The 22,263-nt window shown below is 46.2% G+C and overlaps 1 protein-coding gene across 2 annotated transcripts in view; it reads left to right on the plus strand.

Moving 5' to 3' along the window:
- The window catches only part of LOC148518779 (cytochrome P450 2C5-like), a 121,092-nt gene extending 104,868 nt beyond the window's left edge, over positions 1 to 16,224 (plus strand). For both annotated transcript variants that reach the window (XM_088477129.1, XM_088477130.1), the window contains exons 7-9: positions 1,788 to 1,972; positions 8,227 to 8,368; positions 16,040 to 16,224. In XM_088477129.1, the coding sequence (XP_088333255.1) occupies positions 1,788 to 1,972; positions 8,227 to 8,368; positions 16,040 to 16,224 (512 nt within the window). The remainder of the gene's footprint in view (positions 1 to 1,787; positions 1,973 to 8,226; positions 8,369 to 16,039) is intronic.
- The last annotated feature ends 6,039 nt before the right edge of the window (positions 16,225 to 22,263 follow it).

The raw sequence follows: 22,263 nt of genomic DNA on the forward strand, positions 1-22,263 counted from the left end.
AAATCCGAACCCGCTCACCCCTAGTCTATACACAGTATTATTACACAGAGTGATATGCTCCCCATCAGTGCTCACCTCAGTGTTATAACTATACACTGTCTATACTCAGTATTATTACACAGAGTGATATGCTCCCCATAAGTGCTCACCTCAGTGTTATAACTATATACTGTCTACAATCAGTATTATTATACAGAGTGAATGTGCGCCATCAGTGCTCACCTCAGTGTTATAACTATACACTGTCTATACTCAGTATTATTATACAGAGTGATATGTGCGCCATCAGTGCTCGCCTCAGTGTTATAACTATACACTGTTTATACTCAGTATTATTACACAGAGTGATATGCTCCCCATAAGTGCTCACCTCAGTGTTATAACTATATACTGTCTACAATCAGTATTATTATACAGAGTGAATGTGCGCCATCAGTGCTCACATCAGTGTTATAACTATACACTGTCTATACTCAGTATTATTACACAGAGTGAATGTGCGCCATCAGTGCTCACCTCAGTGTTATGGTGCATACACATGGTCAGATTTGATGAACAGATTTCAATGATGAACGCATGAACAATTTCTGACAGTATTTAAATTAATGAAATCATTAAACTCTGACTTCAAAAACATCAGATTTCAGAGAACGTTATCTGACATGCGGGAACGCGTATCATTCGTCAATGCATGCCCCATATATCAAAGATATGAACTATTGAACAATTTTTACAGTCGTTATCATTCATATCTGTCACAAAATCTGACCGTGTGTATGTAGCATTATAACTATAATCTGTGTATACTCAGCACTATTACGCACAGTGATATGTACACCATCAGTGCCAGGGGCGTCTTCAGAGAGGAGGGGGCCCGTGTGCTCTCCCCGTGTGAGGCCCCCTCCTCTCCCCCCGGTGGCCGGCAGCTGACTGTCGCGGCTAGCCAGCCATCAGAGCATTAGTAGACTCCGGGCACTAAAGTGTGCTGGAGTCTACTGTGCATGCGCAGAACACCAGAATAATGGCTGCGGTGGCCATTTTTCCGGTGTTCTAAGCAGCGCTGACAGCCGCCACGGGACCACAGAGAGGTAAGTTTCAAATAAAATGGGTGCAGCATGTGCGGTGCAGGGCCCCCTGGACCCATTATAGATATGCCACAGATCAGTGCTCACCTCTGTGTTATAACTATAAACTGTGTATACTGAGTACTATTATACATAGCAGAGTGTTTATCATCAGTGATCATCTCAGTGAGAATAATTATATATATACAATGGAAAGAAGGAAGGCAGGACAGAAATGAAGGCAGATATAGAAATAAATGGGAAGAGAGGGTATAAGAACAGTGAAAACAGGCAGAGGGGCAGAGAGAAGGAGATGAGAAAAGACAGAGAGAAGAAATAGAAGTATAAGTTACATAAAGTAAAGTTTTCCTGTCACTAGCACAGCACCTGCTCACACAGCCGACCAGAGACATTTCTGTGAAATGACTGCCAAGCAGCAACTCTGAAATAGCACTGAAAAACCCACACTCTGCCAATCCTATAGGCTAACCAAACCTAACCCCACCCCCTGCCCAATCCTATAGGCTAACCAAACCTAACCCCACCCCCTGCCCAATCCTATAGGCTAACCAAACCTAACCACACCCCACAACACTATCTCATTAAACAACTAGCTCTTTCTTGTCCAGAGGCAGACACAGGCTCGGGTGTTTAATTAACTCTGTCCTACTTCCCTCCAATAACATTGCCCATCGTATAACTTCCAGTTTCTTTATTGTTTAGGGAAGATCCAGGAGGAGATAGACCAGGTAATTGGTGATAGGTGCCCATCAGCAGAAGACAGAATCAGGATGCCTTATACTGAAGCTGTAATCAATGAAATCCAGCGATTCAGTGATATTATCCCCACTGGACTGCCCCACCGCACAACAGAGGACACCTCAGTCCGAGGCTTTATTATCCCCAAGGTAAATACTTTGTATCTCTGTGCCTGGTGATGATATAAATGATACAGTACTTGCCTTCTTTCCAGAACGTATGGTAGGCTCCCAGATCTCTGGTGACCCTCTTGGAGAATGCACATGCTGGCCACCCGCCCACTTCTCTCGGCTTTGCACTGAATCACAGCATTGTGCCCTGTCCTCCCACTTCATAATGCTGGTAATCGTGTCAGGAGGCAGCCAGAAAGTCGCCAACTATGATATAATATACAGCATTATGGGCCTGATTCACAGATGTATGAAATGCCGATTCTTACGCAGATCGAGCGATTGTTTGCCATTGCCAAGCCGTTTGCCATTGCCCAGCACACGTGCAGCCCATCGCTGCATGTGTGCTGTATCAGCCGTACTGCACACGTGCAGCGATTGTTCTGTGATTATGCCTGCACAGATGATCCATTTGCAAAGTGAGTGACAGGTAGTTGGGGGAGGTAAGGGGGGGGTGGCTAGGCAAACGCAGACGTGTCTGATCAGTTAAGTGCCATTTAATGGGCGTGCATAAATTAGCCATTGCAATCTCCTACACAGCATGAGAGCCCTCTCCGTATCATGAGTGATGCAGTGTTTGCTGCTAGTAAGACCTGTCACCTATGCTGCATGGCTGCCCAATCTGTGTCAATGTCCAGGGACAAATGCAGGATTCTCAGGGAGGGGTTTCCATTATATATGTCTACACACACACATATATAAGTAGGTGCACGCAGGGCCGGCTCGAGCCTAATATTTTTGGTAAGCGAAGATACATTTTGGCGCCCCCTGGCTGAATTTTCACACTCTGAATGTGCGTGCACCCGACAAAGGAAAGGGGTGTGGTCTCATGGGAAAAGCCGTAATCCCGAGTGCTAATCATGCTGGGTACATGCCCAGTGCTCTTGGAGCTGCTGGGCATGCTTCCAGTACCTTTCTCCAGCGAATAGATGCTGCATGCATGCACATGCACATGTCATCTATTCACCATTTATCCCCCCATCTCGAACACTTTGTCGCCAAAATAGGGATGGTTGGGAGGCATGCTAAAGGAAAGGTCTCAAAAGAAAGGGGCGTGGTCACACATTAGTATTCCCAATTCAAACTACACCACACAGTAGCACAATCTTATTCATATCACACCGCACAGTGGGCCTGATTCAGAGCCGGACGCTATTTGCGCTCGCTCGTTCAGAAAAAGGGGCCGGATATTTTAATAGAGCGCTCGCTCTTTGCGGTCTGTTGACGCCTCTATGTCTGAGCGAGCGAACTAAATATGCGCTCGCTATTTTGTAAAGACGCCCCCTGGCCGTTCGCATCATATGTCATATCCGCTATTTGTTAGATTAATCGAGTACATTGAAAGGCGTCTGAACTGCTCGCAGTGCTTGTGGTTGGATTTTCCTACCGCAATCATGCGAACAGTTCAGGCTAAGAGACAACCAAGTGACGTGGCTGATGACGCTGCTTTGTTAATTATGCACACCCTTAAAACGCCCGTTTTGACCATTTGGCACGCCTGTGTTCGGATCTCCACTCCCCGTTTTCAAGCACCTTCCCCTGTTACCACCCACAAACGCCTCATCCTGTCACTCAAATTAGCAGGCACTCGCTATTTTGCGAACACACGATTTGCGACTGCACTGACTGGTTGGCGCCTGCTCATTAGGACCCATACGCATGCGTAGATGTGCGAACATCGCTCAGAGCGAACGAGCGGCCACTTACAAGCGGCTCTGAATCAGGCCGAGTGCCCCTGATTCACATTATTTATGTTCTGACACCCAGTAGTGCCCCTTTTACACAATGCCAACATTAGTGCCCCTTATACACAATGCCAACAGTAGTAGTGCCCCTTATACACAATGCCCACAGTAGTAGTGCCCTTAATACAATGCCTACAGCAGGAGTGGCACTTATACATAATGCCCACAACAGTGGTACCCCTTCTGCAGTGCCGTCAGTAGTGGTGCCCCTTCTGCAATGCCCCCATTAGTAGTGGCCCCAGTAGTCATGCCCCTTGTAGTAGTGCCCCCAAAAGTAATGCTCCCTGTAATAGTGCCCCCAAAAGTAATGCTTCCTGTAATAGTGCCCCCAATAGTAATGCTCCCTGTAATAGTGCCACCAAAAGTAATGCTCCCTGTAATAGTGCCCCCAGTAGTAATGCCCCTGTAACAGTGCCCCAGTAGTATTGCCTTCTGTAAAATTGCCCCAGTAGTAATGCCCTCTGTAAATGTGCCCCTGAATTAATGTCCCAAGAAGTTAGTAGTAATGCCCCTGTAATATTGCCACCATTAGCAATGCCCCCAGTAGCCCCTGTAACAGTGCTCCCGTTAGCCCCTGTAGTAGTGCCCCCGGTAGTCCCTGTAATAGTGCCCCTAGTAGCCCCTGTAATAGTGCCCCCAGCAGCCCCTGTAGTAGTGCCCTCAACAGTCCCTGTAGTAGTGCCCCCAGCAGCCCCTGTAATATTGCCCCCAGCAGCCCCTATAGTAGTACCCCCAGCAGCCCCTGTTGTAGTGCCCCCAGCAGCCCCTGTAGTAGTGCCCCCAGCAGCCCCTCTAGTAGTGCCCCCAGCAGCCCCTGTTGTAGTGCCCCCAGCAGTTCCTGTACTAGTACCCCCCCTGTAGTAGTGCCCCAGTAGCCCCTGTAGTAGTGCCCCCAGCAGCCCATGTAGTAGTACCCCCAGCAGCCCCTGTAATAGTACCCCAGTAGCCCCTGTAGTAGTGTCCCCGGTAATAGAGCTGAGCAAAACAAAACAAATAAAGGTTTACTTACCTAAAGCCGCGATCCTGTGTCCGCTGCCGTCCGCCGCTCCTTGTTACTATGGGAGAGATGCATGGCGTCTCTCACGTAGTGTCCATGGGGGAAGCCTAGCCGGAGCTCAGGAATGGGCTCTGGCTGCCACTGTGGGGACCCGGGGGGCGCCCGCTGGTAAATTCCCAGCGGGCACCCGGGTAATGGAGACTCCCTGCGGCGGGAGTGAGTGTGGCGTGGAGAGGGGGGAGGGAGTGTGTCGCAGAGGGAGGGGGGAAGGAGTGTGGCGCGGGGGAATGACGGGACAAGAAGGAGTGTGGTGGCGGGAGGAGGGTTCCTGTAATATTGGCCGCACTGGGGATTGAGCGCCCTCTGCTGGCTGGCGCCATACGCACATGCATAGTCAGCGTGACGGGCAGGCCGGCTCTGGGTGCATGTCACAGAGGCCCCCAGTAGTAGACCTCCCCATGTAGTGTCCCTTATATAGAGCCCCCAGTAGTAGTCCCCCCCTATGCAGTGCCCCTTATATACTGCCCCCAGTAGTAGTCATCCCTATTTAGTGCCACTTATGTAGTGGCCCCAGAAGTAGTCTCACCTATACAGTACCCTAAGTGGTGGTCCCCCTATGCAGTGCCCCTTATATAGTGCCCCCCCCAGCAGTGCCAGTGCCCCCAGTAGTGGTGCCCCATATGCAGTGCCCCCAGTAGTGCCCCTATAGTGTGACAGTAGTGCCCCCCAGCAGTGCAAGAGTCCCCAGAAGTGGTCCCCCTTATGCAGTGCCACTTATATTGTGCCCCCAGTAGTAGTCCCCCCTATGCAGTGCCCCTTATTTAGCGCCCCCAGTAGTGCCCCCCAGCAGTGCCAATGCTCCCAGTAGTGCCTCCCCTCAGTAGTGCCAGTGCCCCCAGTAGTGCCTTCCCCCAGCAGTGCCAGTGCCCCCAGTAGTGGTTCCCCCTTGCAGTGCCCCCAATATAGTGCCCTCCAGTGGTGCCTTCGCCCAGCAGTGCCGCTTACATATACAAAGAAAAATACACAAAAAAATAAAAACACTTACCTGAATCCCCGCTCCTGTGCCTGCCACCGTCCGTGAGCCGGAAGGTGGAGCCCGGCTCTGGCAGTGCCTCCCTCTGGGAGGGCTGGGAGCATGGTGCCCAGCCCGTCCACTGCCGATTAAGCTGTCAGCGCTTCCTCATCAGGTGGTATGAAAGCCACCTGATGCAGAAGCGCTGACATCTGAACATCTGCCCGGGGATGGTGCAGAGATGGAGACAAGGCTGTATCCATCTCTGAAAAAAAAAATATTGGTTGGTCAGGGGGGTTTCTGGGTACTTAGAACCCCCCCCTCCGTGTGCTAGTGTCGATATTACCAATGTTTAGGCTGTTGTGCATTGTCAGACACATATATGAGAAGGCAGCAGCCGGCATCCCTATGCTCGTGTAAGCTTATTATGCGGTCCGTGCGAAATTGCAGTTGCAGCCGCATTAGCATACATCTCTGAATCAGGCCCTATGTTTGTATCACACCACACTGAACTAATCTTCTAGAATTGTAACACACTTAGGAAAATGGTGCCTCATGCCACAGTCAGAGCCTTAACTAGACTTTTTTTGCCATGTGCCAGAGAGAGCATTGGTGCCCCCCCTCATTTTATAAATAGGGACATAAGAGAGTCACCTGAAAAAGGGCCATAGACTCATGGCAAAATGGGATCATTTCTGGATACTAATAGCTTAGCATCCAGTATCCTTGCACTTCACTTAAAGAGGAGTAGAGTAATAGGTTGGTAGTAAAGAATTCCCCCTTTATGCAGCTAGTTCATCTACCAGTACCATCTGGTCTACAAAAGCACACACTAACAAATTATTGAACTGCGCTTGTAAGGAATGTATACATAATAAAACGCTTGTTGCAATATGGTAGCACCTGTCTGAATAAAGGCCCTCATTCAGAGCCGTACGCTCTGAGCAGAGCGCACGCTCTGAATGAGGGCCGGCCTCCATAATTATGGAGCGTCCTCCTGGACGCTCGTATAGCTGTGGGTCACCACCCACAGCCTATACGAGCATGCAGTTTGATGGCCGCGATGGTCTTGACCATCGCAACCATCGCCACTGCGAGCTGGAGCCTGCGGTTGAGGTTTTCAACCGCAAGGCCTGGAGTGATTTTGGCTCTATCAGAGCCAAAATCACTCCCACTGACATCACTAGTGATGTCAGTGGGCCGGCTTCTGACGGTAGGCGTTCCCTTGGGAACGCCCCCGTCAGGGAGGCACGCCCACCAAAGGGGGCGTGCTGTCAATCAACATCGACAGCACGCCCCCTTTGATCAGACACAACGAGCGAAGGAAAGTCCTTCGCTCGTCGCGTCTGGCGCATGCGCACGACGGAGCTCCCGCCGTCGTGCGCATGCGCAGTGCACAACATCGACCCACTTGCGAGTGGACAGCCGCTTGCGAGTGGGCCTGAATCAGGCCCAATGTACCAAGGTGGACAAGGCTTCTCTTAAAAAAATTCCCACAATTTATTACATTCAATACATAAACTCTTTAACTTGACTCACAACACTAAAAACATATATTACACACAAGTTGGCTCTGTAGGGCCCAGTTGTTACGCTGATCAAAAACTATGTTTACTATATATGTTTCACGCTGGAATATATGAGAGAATGTCCAAAATCCACAGTCATTTGTTCAGTTCTTAGTGGATAAATATCTCTCCACAAGAGATTTGTGCACTGTAAGTGCTTGCACAGCCCGTATCAAAGTGTCCTTAGCCTTCTGCAGATATTTCAAACTTAGTTGCCATAGATGGTAATAGTATATGGCTGTTAAACCTCTGCGGCTGTAGCTCCGGAATAATACCACGGTCCTGTACCGGCACACTGATGTGTAGTAGGTCCGTACTTCAGGGAGACCAGGGTGCAGATGATGCAGCGGTCACTTGCTAGCACCCGGTCAATCCCTCCGTGACTGTATGTTTGTCCGGTCTGCAGGGCTCACTTCAATAGCCAAAGGTGCAAAGTTACGGGCTTGGGTATCTTCCTATATTCCAGCGATAGTAACCCTTTCGTTGACTAGTTTCGCTCCACGTTGTGAGCTTTTTCAAGACAATGGGGAAGGGCCAGGGAAGAGATAGGCGAGGCCAGGAGGTGCTGGGGATAAAAGAAGAGGAAGCTACAAGTGAGAATGATAATAATCAGGAAAATTGACAGGCCCAAACAACGCCCCCTGCCCTGCGGTGCCCTGTGCCATGGCACTGGTCATACTACCCTAGTTACGGCCCTGACCTCTGTGATATTATTAGTTCTTTATACATATATGTTTCATTCTCATTGTTTCTACCTCCATTCTGTGCAGGTTAAACTTTATAACATGAAAGATACTATTATAGAAGAATGTTAGAATGAGTGATATTAATATTTGGGTAAGATTAATATTTGGAATCTATGTTTCATTCAAGCAGATGTTCTAATATCCTTCCCTTCCATTACATATCAGGGCACGGACGTGCTCCCCTTGCTGACAACTGTACTAAAGGATCCTAAATACTATCCCCAACCTGATGTGTTCTCCCCAGAACGGTTCTTGGATGATCAGGGAGGTATAAAGAAGAGCCTGGCTCTGCTGCCTTTCTCTGCAGGTACTGTGCATTTTGTGTACAAATCAATCAGATGCTGGGGTAATTGTCCAACATTACCTCAGTGATAAGGTGATAAATAATTACTGTACATATAATATATATGCAGAGTTCCATTTCTTGTCGAGGGTGCCACTCTATTCTTCATCTCTGAAAGAGTGCCACTGACCCTAATGGACACACACTTAGGAATTATGTTTATTGGAATTGATAGGAAGAGTTTTAGGGTAAGGGAACATACTAGGAAACAGAATATTCTAATAAACATGAATTTTAAATAAATATATAGGGGCCAGTTTATCATCACTAATTGACCAATTACACATGCTGAAACGTTAATATCCACATGCTTTATGTAATGTCCCTTTCGTTATCAGGGGCCCGATAGAGCTGCCTAATATTCAGCAAAGTTTGTGTCCTTCAGATTTTCCTTCAGAGTTTGCTTCCTTCGGTTGCCTCTGATCCCCAACGCACCGCTTCTTCCAATGAGAATGAGTTCTGGGGTTGCGAAGAGGGATCAGATTCCTCTGCCGCCTCTGCACAGTGTGACCTTTGGAGGTGTGAATGCGTGGCCTGAGGTGGCGCATGCACAGAAAGCCAGTACAGTCTGGTAAGTAACACTGCCACTGAAGTTGCAGTGTTAGGAAATCATGGGAAATGCTGCTTTTTGGAGCAGATGTCCCCGCACCCTAGCAATACTGGATGGCCCCGGTAATTATGTATCCACCAAAACAACTATTGGCTAGGTAGAGACTTCATTATAGGAGGCCCCATGGCCACTGATGACCAAGAGGACCCTTAGGGTTTAGAGGGAGAGTTCTTTTCACATTAAATAATTACTCCAAAAATTAGTTTAAGTATAATTATATAAGTAAAACACATAATGTCTGTTCCTAATCTATGTAGAAGACTATGGAGTATATTTATCAAGTAACTTTTAACTGAAGATTTTCAAAAACTAACATTGTAAATTCGGCTATTACAAGCCGTTTGGAGGATATTTAGCAAAAATCTCATACATACAGGCAGATCACCCATCCAGCACCCAGGCAGATCACCCGTCCAGCACACAGGCAGCACTCCTGTCCAGCACACAGGCAGATCACCCATCCAGCACACAGGCAGATCACCTGTCGAGCACACAGGCAGATCACCTGTCCAGCACATAGGCAACACAACCGTCCAGCACACAGGCAGATCACCCGTCCAGCACACAGGCAGCACACCCATCCAGCACACAGGCAGCACACCCGTCCAGCAGACAGGTAGATCACTTGTCCAGCACACAGGCAGCACAATCGTCCAGTACACAGACAGCACACCTGTCCAGCACACAGGCAGATCACCTATCCAGCACACAGGCAGCACACCCATCCAGCACACAGACAGAACACTCGTCCAGCACACAGGCAGCACACCCGTCCAGGACACAGACAGCACACCCATCCAGCACACAGACAGCACACCCATCCAGCACACAGACAACACACCCGTCCAGGACACAGACAGCACACCCATCCAGCACACAGACAGCACTCCCGTCTAGCACACAGGCAGCTTACCCGTCCAGCACACAGGTTGAGAGAGTAGGTAGATAGGAGAGAAAATGTACTGACATATGATGGAGAGTGTAATTGTGCTGCTGATCTTAGCCCATCCTGATTCTGTAGATGCGCTGCACTGAAAATTACTTATTGTGCATTCGTGGTGAGTCTGGCTAATGTGAAGACCAATTGCTGGCATATGAAGGATTTCACAATTGTGAATGCCAGATGTGGCTAGTAACGAGTACAGAAGGCATTGCTCTCTAATTCACCAGGACAGAGCTTGCAAAACTTTTTGATACATTTTTTTAATGTCACAATGCAAAGTGTGGTGAATACATCTCATCACAGTTGCATTTAAAAGAGTATATATAGGGGCTTTTATATAATAACCTGTTAAAAAGACAGTTCAGTGTTTCATTTCAGCATAATATCTGTTGCCCTGTAAGGGGGAAAGTCTATATACCACTGCAGGGAGCGTATGAGCAATAACCCTCAGACTTGAACCTACAGAACACTGTTTGGTAACTTTTTGATATGGTCATATTTCTGCCTTTCACTTCCCTATCTCTGACTGAGCCTATACTTACCAGAGTCTTCCTCCTACAGTATAGGTTTCTATACCTGTCACCTCCCTATCTCTGACTGGGCCTATGCTTACCAGTGTCCTTCTCTTACAGTATAGACTTCTGTACCTGTCACTTCCCTATCTCTGACAGAGACTATACTTACCAGTGTCTTCCTCCTACAGTATAGGTTTCTATACCTGTCACCTCCCTATCTCTGACTGGGCCTATGCTTACCAGTGTCCTTCTCTTACAGTATAGGCTCCTGTACCTGTCACTTCCCTATCTCTGACTGAGCCTATACTTACCAGTGTCTTCCTCCTACAGTATAGGCTTCTGTACCTGTCACTTCCCTATCTCTGACTGAGCCTATACTTACAAGTGTCTTCCTCCTACAGTATAGGCTCCTGTACCTGTCACTTCCCTATCTCTGACTGAGCCTATACTTACCAGTGTCTCCCTCCTACAGTATAGGCTTCCGTACCTGTCACTTCCCGATCTCTGACTGAGCCTATACTTACCAGTGTCTTCCTCCTACAGTTTAGGCTTCTGTACCTGTCACTTCCCTATCTCTGACAGAGACTATACTTACCAGTGTCCTCCTCCTACAGTATAGGCTTCTGTACCTGTCACTTCCCTATCTCTGACTGAGCCTATACTTACCAGTGTCTTCCTCCTACAGTATAGGATCCTGTACCTGTCACTTCCCTATCTCTGACTGAGCCTATACTTACCAGTGTCTTCCTCCTACAGTGTAGGCTTCTGTACCTGTTACCTCACTATATCTGACTGGGCCTAAACTTACCAGTGTCTCACTCCTACAGTATAGGCTTCTGTACCTGTCATTTCCCTATCTCTGACTGAGCCTATACTTACCAGTGTCTTCCTCCTACTATATAGACTTCTGTACCTGTCAGTTCACTATCTCTGACTGGGCCTATATTTACCAGTGTCTTCCTCCTAAAGTATAGGCTTCTGTACCTGTCACTTCCCTATCTCTGACTGAGCCTGTACTTACCAGTGTCTTACTCCTACAGTATAGACTTCTGTACCTGTCACTTCCCTATCTCTGACTGAGCCTATACTTACCAGTGTCTTCCTCCTACAGTACAGGCTTCTGTACATGTCACCTCCCTATCTATGACTGAGCCTAAACTTACCAGTGTCTTCCTCCTACAGTATAGGCTTCTGTACCTGTCACTTCCCTATCTCTGACTGAACCTATACTTACCAGTGTCTTCCTCCTACAGTATAGACTTCTGTACCTGTCACTTTCCTTTCTATGACTGAGCCTATACTTACCAGTGTCTTCCTCTTACAGTATAGGCTTCTGTACCTGTCACTTCCCTATCTCTGACTGAACCTATACTTACCAGTGTCTTCCTCCTACAGTATAGGCTTCTGTACCTGTCACTTTCCTATCTATGACTGAGCCTATACTTGCCAGTGTCTTCCTCCTACAGTACAGGATTCTGTACCTGTCACTTCCCTATCTCTGACTGAGCCTATACTTACCAGTGTCTTCCTCCTACAGTACAGGATTCTGTACCTGTCACTTCCCTATCTCTGACTGAGCCTATACTTACCAGTGTCTTCCTCCTACAGTATAGGCTTCTGTACCTGTCACTTCCCTATCTCTGACTGAGCCTACACTTACCAGTGTCTTCCTCTTACAGTATAGGCTTCTGTACCTGTCACTTCCCTATCTCTGACTGAGCCTATACTTACCAGTGTCTTCCTCCTACAGTGTAGGCTTCCGAACCTGTCACTTCCCTATCTCTGACTGAGCCTATACTTACCAGTGTCTTCCTCCTACAGTGTAGGCTTCTGTACCTGTCACTTCCCTATCTCTGACTGAGCCTATACTTACCAGTGTATTCCTCCTACAGTATAGGCTTCTGTACCTGTCACTTCCCTATCTCTGACTGAGTCTATACTTACAAGTGTCCTCCTCCTACTGTATAGGCTTCTGTACCTGTCATTTCCCTATCTCTGACTGGGCCTACACTTACCAGTGTCCTCCTCCTACAGTATAGGCTTCTGGACCTGTCACCTCCCTATCTCTGACTGAGCCTATACTTACCAGAGTCTTCCTCCTACAGTATAGGTTTCTGTACCTGTCACCTCCCTATCTCTGACTGGGCCTATGCTTACCAGTGTCCTTCTCTTACAGTATAGACTTCTGTACCTGTCACTTCCCTATCTATGACTGAGCCTATACTTACCAGTGTCCTCCTCCTACAGTACAGGCTTCTGTACCTGTCACCTCCCTATCTCTGACTGAGCCTATACTTACCAGTGTCCTCCTCCTACAGTATAGGCTTCTGTACCTGTCACTTCCCTATCTCTGACTGAGCCTACACTTACCAGTGTCTTCCTCTTACAGTATAGACTTCTGTACCTGTCACTTCCCTATCTCTGACAGAGACTATACTTACCAGTGTCTTCCTCCTACAGTATAGGCTTCTGTACCTGTCACTTCCCTATCTCTGACTGAGCCTATACTTACCAGTGTCTTCCTCCTACAGTATAGGCTCCTGTACCTGTCACTTCCCTATCTCTGACTGAGCCTATACTTACCAGTGTCTCCCTCCTACAGTATAGGCTTCCGTACCTGTCACTTCCCGATCTCTGACTGAGCCTATACTTACCAGTGTCTTCCTCCTACAGTTTAGGCTTCTGTACCTGTCACTTCCCTATCTCTGACAGAGACTATACTTACCAGTGTCCTCCTCCTACAGTATAGGCTTCTGTACCTGTCACTTCCCTATCTCTGACTGAGCCTATACTTACCAGTGTCTTCCTCCTACAGTATAGGCTCCTGTACCTGTCACTTCCCTATCTCTGACTGAGCCTATACTTACCAGTGTCTTCCTCCTACAGTGTAGGCTTCTGTACCTGTTACCTCACTATATCTGACTGGGCCTAAACTTACCAGTGTCTCACTCCTACAGTATAGGCTTCTGTACCTGTCATTTCCCTATCTCTGACTGAGCCTATACTTACCAGTGTCTTCCTCCTACTATATAGACTTCTGTACCTGTCAGTTCACTATCTCTGACTGGGCCTATATTTACCAGTGTCTTCCTCCTAAAGTATAGGCTTCTGTACCTGTCACTTCCCTATCTCTGACTGAGCCTGTACTTACCAGTGTCTTACTCCTACAGTATAGACTTCTGTACCTGTCACTTCCCTATCTCTGACTGAGCCTATACTTACCAGTGTCTTCCTCCTACAGTACAGGCTTCTGTACATGTCACCTCCCTATCTATGACTGAGCCTAAACTTACCAGTGTCTTCCTCCTACAGTATAGGCTTCTGTACCTGTCACTTCCCTATCTCTGACTGAACCTATACTTACCAGTGTCTTCCTCCTACAGTATAGACTTCTGTACCTGTCACTTTCCTTTCTATGACTGAGCCTATACTTACCAGTGTCTTCCTCTTACAGTATAGGCTTCTGTACCTGTCACTTCCCTATCTCTGACTGAACCTATACTTACCAGTGTCTTCCTCCTACAGTATAGGCTTCTGTACCTGTCACTTTCCTATCTATGACTGAGCCTATACTTGCCAGTGTCTTCCTCCTACAGTACAGGATTCTGTACCTGTCACTTCCCTATCTCTGACTGAGCCTATACTTACCAGTGTCTTCCTCCTACAGTACAGGATTCTGTACCTGTCACTTCCCTATCTCTGACTGAGCCTATACTTACCAGTGTCTTCCTCCTACAGTATAGGCTTCTGTACCTGTCACTTCCCTATCTCTGACTGAGCCTACACTTACCAGTGTCTTCCTCTTACAGTATAGGCTTCTGTACCTGTCACTTCCCTATCTCTGACTGAGCCTATACTTACCAGTGTCTTCCTCCTACAGTGTAGGCTTCCGAACCTGTCACTTCCCTATCTCTGACTGAGCCTATACTTACCAGTGTCTTCCTCCTACAGTGTAGGCTTCTGTACCTGTCACTTCCCTATCTCTGACTGAGCCTATACTTACCAGTGTATTCCTCCTACAGTATAGGCTTCTGTACCTGTCACTTCCCTATCTCTGACTGAGTCTATACTTACAAGTGTCCTCCTCCTACTGTATAGGCTTCTGTACCTGTCATTTCCCTATCTCTGACTGGGCCTACACTTACCAGTGTCCTCCTCCTACAGTATAGGCTTCTGGACCTGTCACCTCCCTATCTCTGACTGAGCCTATACTTACCAGAGTCTTCCTCCTACAGTATAGGTTTCTGTACCTGTCACCTCCCTATCTCTGACTGGGCCTATGCTTACCAGTGTCCTTCTCTTACAGTATAGACTTCTGTACCTGTCACTTCCCTATCTATGACTGAGCCTATACTTACCAGTGTCCTCCTCCTACAGTACAGGCTTCTGTACCTGTCACCTCCCTATCTCTGACTGAGCCTATACTTACCAGTGTCCTCCTCCTACAGTATAGGCTTCTGTACCTGTCACTTCCCTATCTCTGACTGAGCCTACACTTACCAGTGTCTTCCTCTTACAGTATAGGCTTCTGTACCTGTCACTTTCCTATCTCTGACTGAGCCTATACTTACCAGTGTCTCCCTCCTACAGTATAGGCTTCTGTACCTGTCATTTCCCTATCTCTGACTGAGCCTATTCTTACCAGTGTCTTCCTCCTACTATATAGACTTCTGTACCTGTCAGTTCTCTATCTCTGACTGGGCCTATATTTACCAGTGTCTTCCTCCTAAAGTATAGGCTTCTGTACCTGTCACTTCCCTATCTCTGACTGAGCCTGTACTTACCAGTGTCTTCCTCCTACAGTATAGACTTCTGTACCTGTCACTTCCCTATCTCTGACTGAGCCTATACTTACCAGTGTCTTCCTCCTACAGTACAGGCTTCTGTACATGTCACCTCCCTATCTATGACTGAGCCTAAACTTACCAGTTTCTTCCTCCTACAGTATAGGCTTCTGTACCTGTCACTTCCCTATCTCTGACTGAACCTATACTTACCAGTGTCTTCCTCCTACAGTATAGACTTCTGTACCTGTCACTTTCCTTTCTATGACTGAGCCTATACTTACCAGTGTCTTCCTCTTACAGTATAGGCTTCTGTACCTGTCACTTCCCTATCTCTGACTGAGCCTATACTTACCAGTGTCATCCTCCTACAGTATAGGCTTCTGTACCTGTCACTTCCCTATCTCTGACTGAGCCTATACTTACCAGTGTCATCCTCCTACATTATAGGCCTCTGTACCTGTCACTTCCCTATCTCTGACTGATTCGGGACCCTTAACAATGTTATAATGTATCCCAGTAACTTCTAGTAACACCCAGGCCAGCTGCTTTGCATGGTCACATAGATACTGCACCATACTTTGCAACACTGATGCATTAGAAAAGTAGGATAAAAGTTGGCCTCACCAAGATTCTTACAGCTGTGCCCACTAACCACCCAGTCACCAGTGAGTACTATTATTTTACTGTGTAGTTATCAACCACAAATTGTTTTTTATTTTAAAACAAAGAGAACCATTTTTACTGTGTTTGAGTTCATTATATTGATACTGTCCACTTTAGGGAAGCGTCAGTGTCCGGGAGAAGGCCTGGCCCGCATGGAGCTGTTTCTGTTTTTCACAGTACTCCTTCAGAAGTACACCCTGACCACATCGGTATCTCCAGAGGACTTGGACTTAAGCCCTGAAATAAGCAGTGCTGGACACTTTCCTCGCAATTACAAGATGGCCGTTATTCCTCGCCACTAGCACTTTTCCACCTTCACACTTCAACATTGATTTTACTTTAGTACAATGGCTGTATAGCTATTATATCTTTAGTTTTAATTCCTTTGATGTGATTGCTGTAATTAATAAAATATACATTTTTCAAGAAGTCTGTATTGTAATTAATTCTGGGAAATATGAATTGCAGGATAAATTACCAGTAATAAACAAGTGAGGAAATTTGGGTTACTATCTGTAAAGTCATAACAGCATGCCAACTAGATTGTAAGTCTTCCTGCTAAGAATACACCATGCAAAACAATAAAAAAGCTATTTACTATCATTGCTCACATGTACAAATCTACACTAAAACTGTATCAACCAATCAGCACTAAGCTTTATCTAACTACAACAGGTCATAGAGAGTAGTATGTAACTAAAATTGATAGGACTGCTCACTACTGCTTTTTGGTATGTACTGATGCATTGAATATGAAATGAGAGAGTAACCTTACCACTATTAGTCACAGAAAATAGATAGAGGCAGTGTGCTTCTGCTTTCCTAATAATGCTGCTCACGGTCACTTGTTGCTATATAAAATTGCAAGTGACCGGCTGCTAGGATGACAGAGCGAGTGCCCTATAAAAGAGGTTTAAAGTGAGTGTAGATATAGAAATGTTCTACCAGCACTATAAACAATCACAATACAAAAAATAAGCTTCAATACATGGTTGGAGAAAGTTAGTAACTATATAATAAATTGATTGTGTACAATCTTTATATGCAATGAAGAAACTAATAGCCAGAGCCCACACCATCACCCCATCAGAGTGGTGCCCCGGTGTGTTACATGATGGATGATTATCACCGTGCTGAGACTCCCCGTGGGTGATGAGAACAGCCGCCGGAGCCCTGATGTCCGTGTACCGGAAGTTAGGTCCCGGACCGGAAGTGACGTATGTTTCACTCTGGGAGTTTGCTCACAAGATCGCCTGTCATGTTTCCCCTTCAGGATAGCAGCCTGGGAAGATTATCGGGGTCTGAATGTCGTCTCAGGATGGCGTTCAGTAACACCATTAAGTTCTGTAAAAAATGCTATTTCAGAACTTGATGAGTGGCCCTGACACTAAATTTATACAAAAGTATGTGAAAGTGTTCATTTTCACCTGCTTTTGTATACATTAAGTGATGATGAATAGACCCCTTTGTACTGGTAATGTTTTATTCTATGTGATCTGATTAGTACATATGGGCAAGGACCAATAGGTAGTAAGAAGTGACTAGGGGCATACTTGCTGACATTCAGCTCCCTCCATCCGTGAGGGTGTTGAATGTCTATATAGAGTGGGGGCAATGATGAAGCATTGAAGGAAGGGTCAGGGACGTGACCACGTCGCGTCATCATGGCCCCGCCCCATCTTTGCAATGCTGGAATGTGAAGCAGGGGGTGGGGCCGTGATGACATGATTCAGCGCAAATTGTTTCTCCGCCCCACCCCCACTCCCTCTGCAAGGGTTTATATCTTTACTCTGGGGGGGGGTGTATGGGTCGGATTGCCACCAGGAAGCTTGCCTGCCTTTCCGGGGGGCCGGGAGCAGCAGCACCCAATATTCGGGATGCTCCTGGCCAAATCGGAAGGTTAGGCAAGACTGGCTAAGGGCTCGCAGTTTTTATATAGCCTGTATGTTTGGGATTTGGCCTATTTGGTCCAGTGAATGTCAGGGAGTGCTTGTCCCTGCTCATGCTGACTGTATTCTTTGTGGCTATTTGTCCTTTTGCTTCCACATGATTCTTTATTTTCTCTGTGCCCCCTATTTAGACTTGTGCCCTCTTGTTCCATGTTTTTCCTTTCCTACACCCTCCTGTCTGCCTGTTTTTCTTTCCACTTCCCTCTATTTTGTTAGCGCTGGTTCTTCTCCTCCCCCCACAGCAACCATGCCACAGTCTAAACAGTCAGTGGCCATAGATAGTGCATGCTATGGTAGGATGCACACCTTCCTGGAAGAACAGGAGGGGATATTCTACACTGAAACCTGGTAAGTGTTTCACAACCAAGCAAAATTGCATACATTGAAGAATACCAACATGAAGATATAAATGACCTCCTTAGGGTCTCATTTGTATTTAAGAGGTTGGTCAAATGTGGTTGAGTATGATATGCCAGCAGTCGGGATCCTAGCTGTCAGAATTCCATCACCGGCATCCCGACAGGGCTAGCATACTGACACTTGTTGTTCAGTATGATAACCATCCCCCTCTCCCTAACCCTAACCCTCCCTCTTTGGTGCCAAACCCTAACCTCCCCCCCTAGTGCCTAAACATAACCTCTCCCTCCCCACACCCTAATACAAACCCTCCCCCACTTAGTGTCTAACCCTAACCCTCCTCCTTGTGCCTAAACCTAACCCCAACCCTCCCCCCCGCCCGCTACTTACCTTTGGTTTAATGGTGGTCGGGATGCCAGCATCGGTATTGTGTGAGGTGCCAGGATTCCAGCGACGGTAGTATCAGCGCCGGTATCGCGCCCATCAGAATACTGACTGTATCCTGGTCAAAGGGTACTGTATTGCAAGTCATAAATAGCAAAGAAGTAGACTTTTTTCCTGGGTCACACATTGAATCATTTATGTGTTTTTGAAACATAACTTTATAATAAATATAAAATTAGTATTAGTACACCACAAAACAGACATTTAGTATTATTATTTATTTATTTATTTATTAAATTTGGTCAACGATAAAGTATGGTATAGTACTGAGCCAGGGAAAGGAACCTGTGAATGCAAGGTATGTATAGTAGAGATGAGCGGGTTTGGATCTCAGAGATCCAACCAAACTTAGGGGATCCGAGTCAGATCCGAGTCGGCTTGGGTTTTCCCGCCTGGCTCAGATCTGAAAATGAGGCAAAACTTCATAATCCCGCTGTCAGATTCGCGCGGGTTTTGGATTCTATAAAGGTCCAGCAATCGCAAACATTTTTCATTCCGGCTATGGAGATTGAAGAGGGAGGGAGCTGGGAGCAGTGCTGTTCTGTTCTGTTGTGCATAGGGGCTTGCTACTGTTGTGTCAGGGGCTGGCTGCTTATGTCCATAAGTGCATAGGGACTGGCTAGGCTACTGTTGTCTCAGAGGCTGGCTGCTTATGTCCATATACTGGGGCTGGCTTGCTGTTGTTCTGTCCACTCCATAGGGGCTGGCTGTTGTCTATAATATCCATATATACTGGGGCTGGCTGTTGTCCTGTCCACTCCATAGGGGCTGGCTGGCTGTTGTCTATAGGGTCTTGCTGTGCTGCTGTGTTGTCCAGGGGGTGCTCTGTCCATCAGGGGTGCTATTAACCCCCAGGGTGAAAAAAAAAGTATTTTATTTTTAATTCCATGTGTGTGCATGCCTGTTAACCACACTTATCAGCAACGTAGATGCGCAGGTGTGCTGTGCTACTTGTGTCTCATTTATCAAGGGACGGCTGCCTCATTCAGGGGTGCTCTTCACCCCCAGTGTTAAAAAAATAAAATACATTTTTTGTATGTGCGTGTTAGCCTGCCACACCACCAGTGTCAAAATAAAAATAATTTTTTTGTGTGCATGTTAGCCTGCCATACACTACAAGTGTGAAAATAAAAACAATTTTTGTGTGTACACCACCAGTGTGAAAATAAAAACAATTCTTTGGTGTGTGCGTGTGTAGCTTCCCACACCACCAGTGTGAAAATAAAAACATTTTTTTGTGTGCGCGTGTTAGCCTGCCACACCACCAGTGTTAAAATAAAAAAATGTTTTTTGTGTGCATTTTAGCCTGCCACACACTACAAGTGTGAAATAAAAACAATTTTTTGTGTGTACACCACCAGTGTGAAAATAAAAACAATCTTTTGGTGTGTGCGTGTTAGCCTGCCACACCACCAGTGTGAAAATAAAAGCAATTTTTTGTGTGTGCGTGTTAGCCACACCACCAGTGAAAAAATAAAACATTTTTTTGTGTGTGCATGTGGCTGTTAGGCACACCACCAGTGAGAAAATAAAAACTAATTTTTGTGTGCATAATTGCGTATTATCCACACCACCAGTGAGAAAATAACATTTTTTTTGTGTGTATGTGTGTTAGCCACACCACCAGTGAAAAAACAAAACAATTTTTGTGTGTGTGTGATTGCGTATTAGCCATACCACCAGTGAGAAAATAAAAACAATTTTTGGTGTCTGAGTAATTGCATATTAGCCACACCACCAGTGAGAAAATAAAAACAATTTTTTATGTGCGTATTTGCGTGTTCGCCACACCACCAGTGTGAAAATAAAAATTTGTGTGTGTGGTTGGTTGTGTGTAGTCGCACTATAATTGCTTAGTGACACTGCTGTTAGACCGCTGTGAGTATAGAGGACAATCACATGATTGGAGAGCAGGAGCCACATACCAGTCTGGCAGCTGCCAACAGCAGTCACGATGACGATGCAAGGCTGTCAACTTCATCTATGAAGACCCATGTACCAAGTCAGGCCAAAAAGTCAGGCTAAATAAATCAACTTTTACTCTGTTAAAGCAAAAAAAAATCTAAAGCTAAGTCAGCTTTAGAGAAACAAAAAAATGGCAATATGCCATTCACTACATGAAGTGGCAAGGAAAGGATAAGGCCTTGACCATTATTATTTATGACTGGTGGTTCTAGTGATGATTTAAGCCCCTCTGCTTGTAGGAGAGGTACCAAAAAAATTAAAATTGTTAAGACGAGTAAGACACTGGAACCAACTGTGTGCTCCGAAATATCACAAATCCCCGAGGAGAGTTCAAGTGTGTCCATGGTTGCCATGTGGTGAGCCTGACCTTCTGGATCATCCTTCCACCATTTGTGTGCCCACTTCAAATGTGGGGATGAGCAGCACAAGTCAGCATGCTGACGTAGAAATCGAGGATGCTTCTGTGGAATTGCACGAGGAGGATGAGGATGATATTTATGTAATTGGCGATAACAACAAGAATGCTCAAGATGTTGATGATGAGGATGTTTGTGTAAACACTGTAAATCAGACAACAGTTGTTGCCCATGGTGGGAAAAATCCCATTGTTGCCATGCCTTGGCAAAGGACCAAAAAATCCACTTCCATTGTGTGGAATTATTTCCACCCAAATCTGGACAACCTTTGCCAAGCCATTTGTAACCATTGCCAAGTAAAAGTGAGTAGAGGTAAGAACCTTAACCATCTTGGAACCTCCTCCCTGTTACATCACCTGCAGCGCATTCATCAAATTGGAAAGGGTATTTCAAATTCTAAAACTTTGGGGACAAAAAAACGAACAACAATCAGTCCAGCCACCTAGCTTCTCCCTTCTATCTGGATACAAGCACCTGCAATCTCCACCACCAACACTTGCATCATCATCAACATCTGAATCATGATCAGAAGTAGTCCTGCATCCAATTTCATAAGCATGACTGACTCCTCTCCTATCCGTGATTCCTCAGAAGGATCATTGAGTGCTACACCTGTTGCTGCTTCTGGGGGTGGATCTTCATCCCAGAAAGGGACCAAGAAGACTACTACTAGTAGTAATATCAAAAAAACAATTGACTATTAAACAGTCCTTTGATAGAGGAAGTAAGTAAAACAGCTGTCACCCAGTTTCACAGCGGATCACTGACGCCATGACGTCTGTGCTAGTATTAGATGGTGAAATAAAAAATGAGGATGATAGTGTGGAGGAAGTGCAAAAGGAGGATGAGGGGGAAATTTGTGTCCTATCTAATGCTAATGAGGATGTTGATGATGAGGATGTGGTTTGCATAAATCAGCCACCAGTGGCAGCAGTTCTTGCTCATAATAAAAAGAAAGCCAGAAAAGCCACGTCTTGGGTGTGGAATTATTTTAATCTCAATCCTGACAACAGTTGTGAATGCATCCGTTCCATTTGTAAAGCCAAATTTAGCGGAGGAAGGGAAGTTAACCATCTTGGCACCTCCTCCCTGTTGCGTCATTTGCAGCGAGTTCATGCAATTTGTTTAACAAAATTATAATACTTTGTAAATGAATAACAAGCAGTCCAGTATCAGCTACCAGCAGTTTGGATCAGCACATGCAATCTCC

This window comes from Taudactylus pleione, unplaced genomic scaffold (genome assembly GCF_031769625.1).
Source record: "Taudactylus pleione unplaced genomic scaffold, aTauple2 ptg000199l, whole genome shotgun sequence".
NCBI lineage: Eukaryota > Metazoa > Chordata > Amphibia > Anura > Myobatrachidae > Taudactylus > Taudactylus pleione.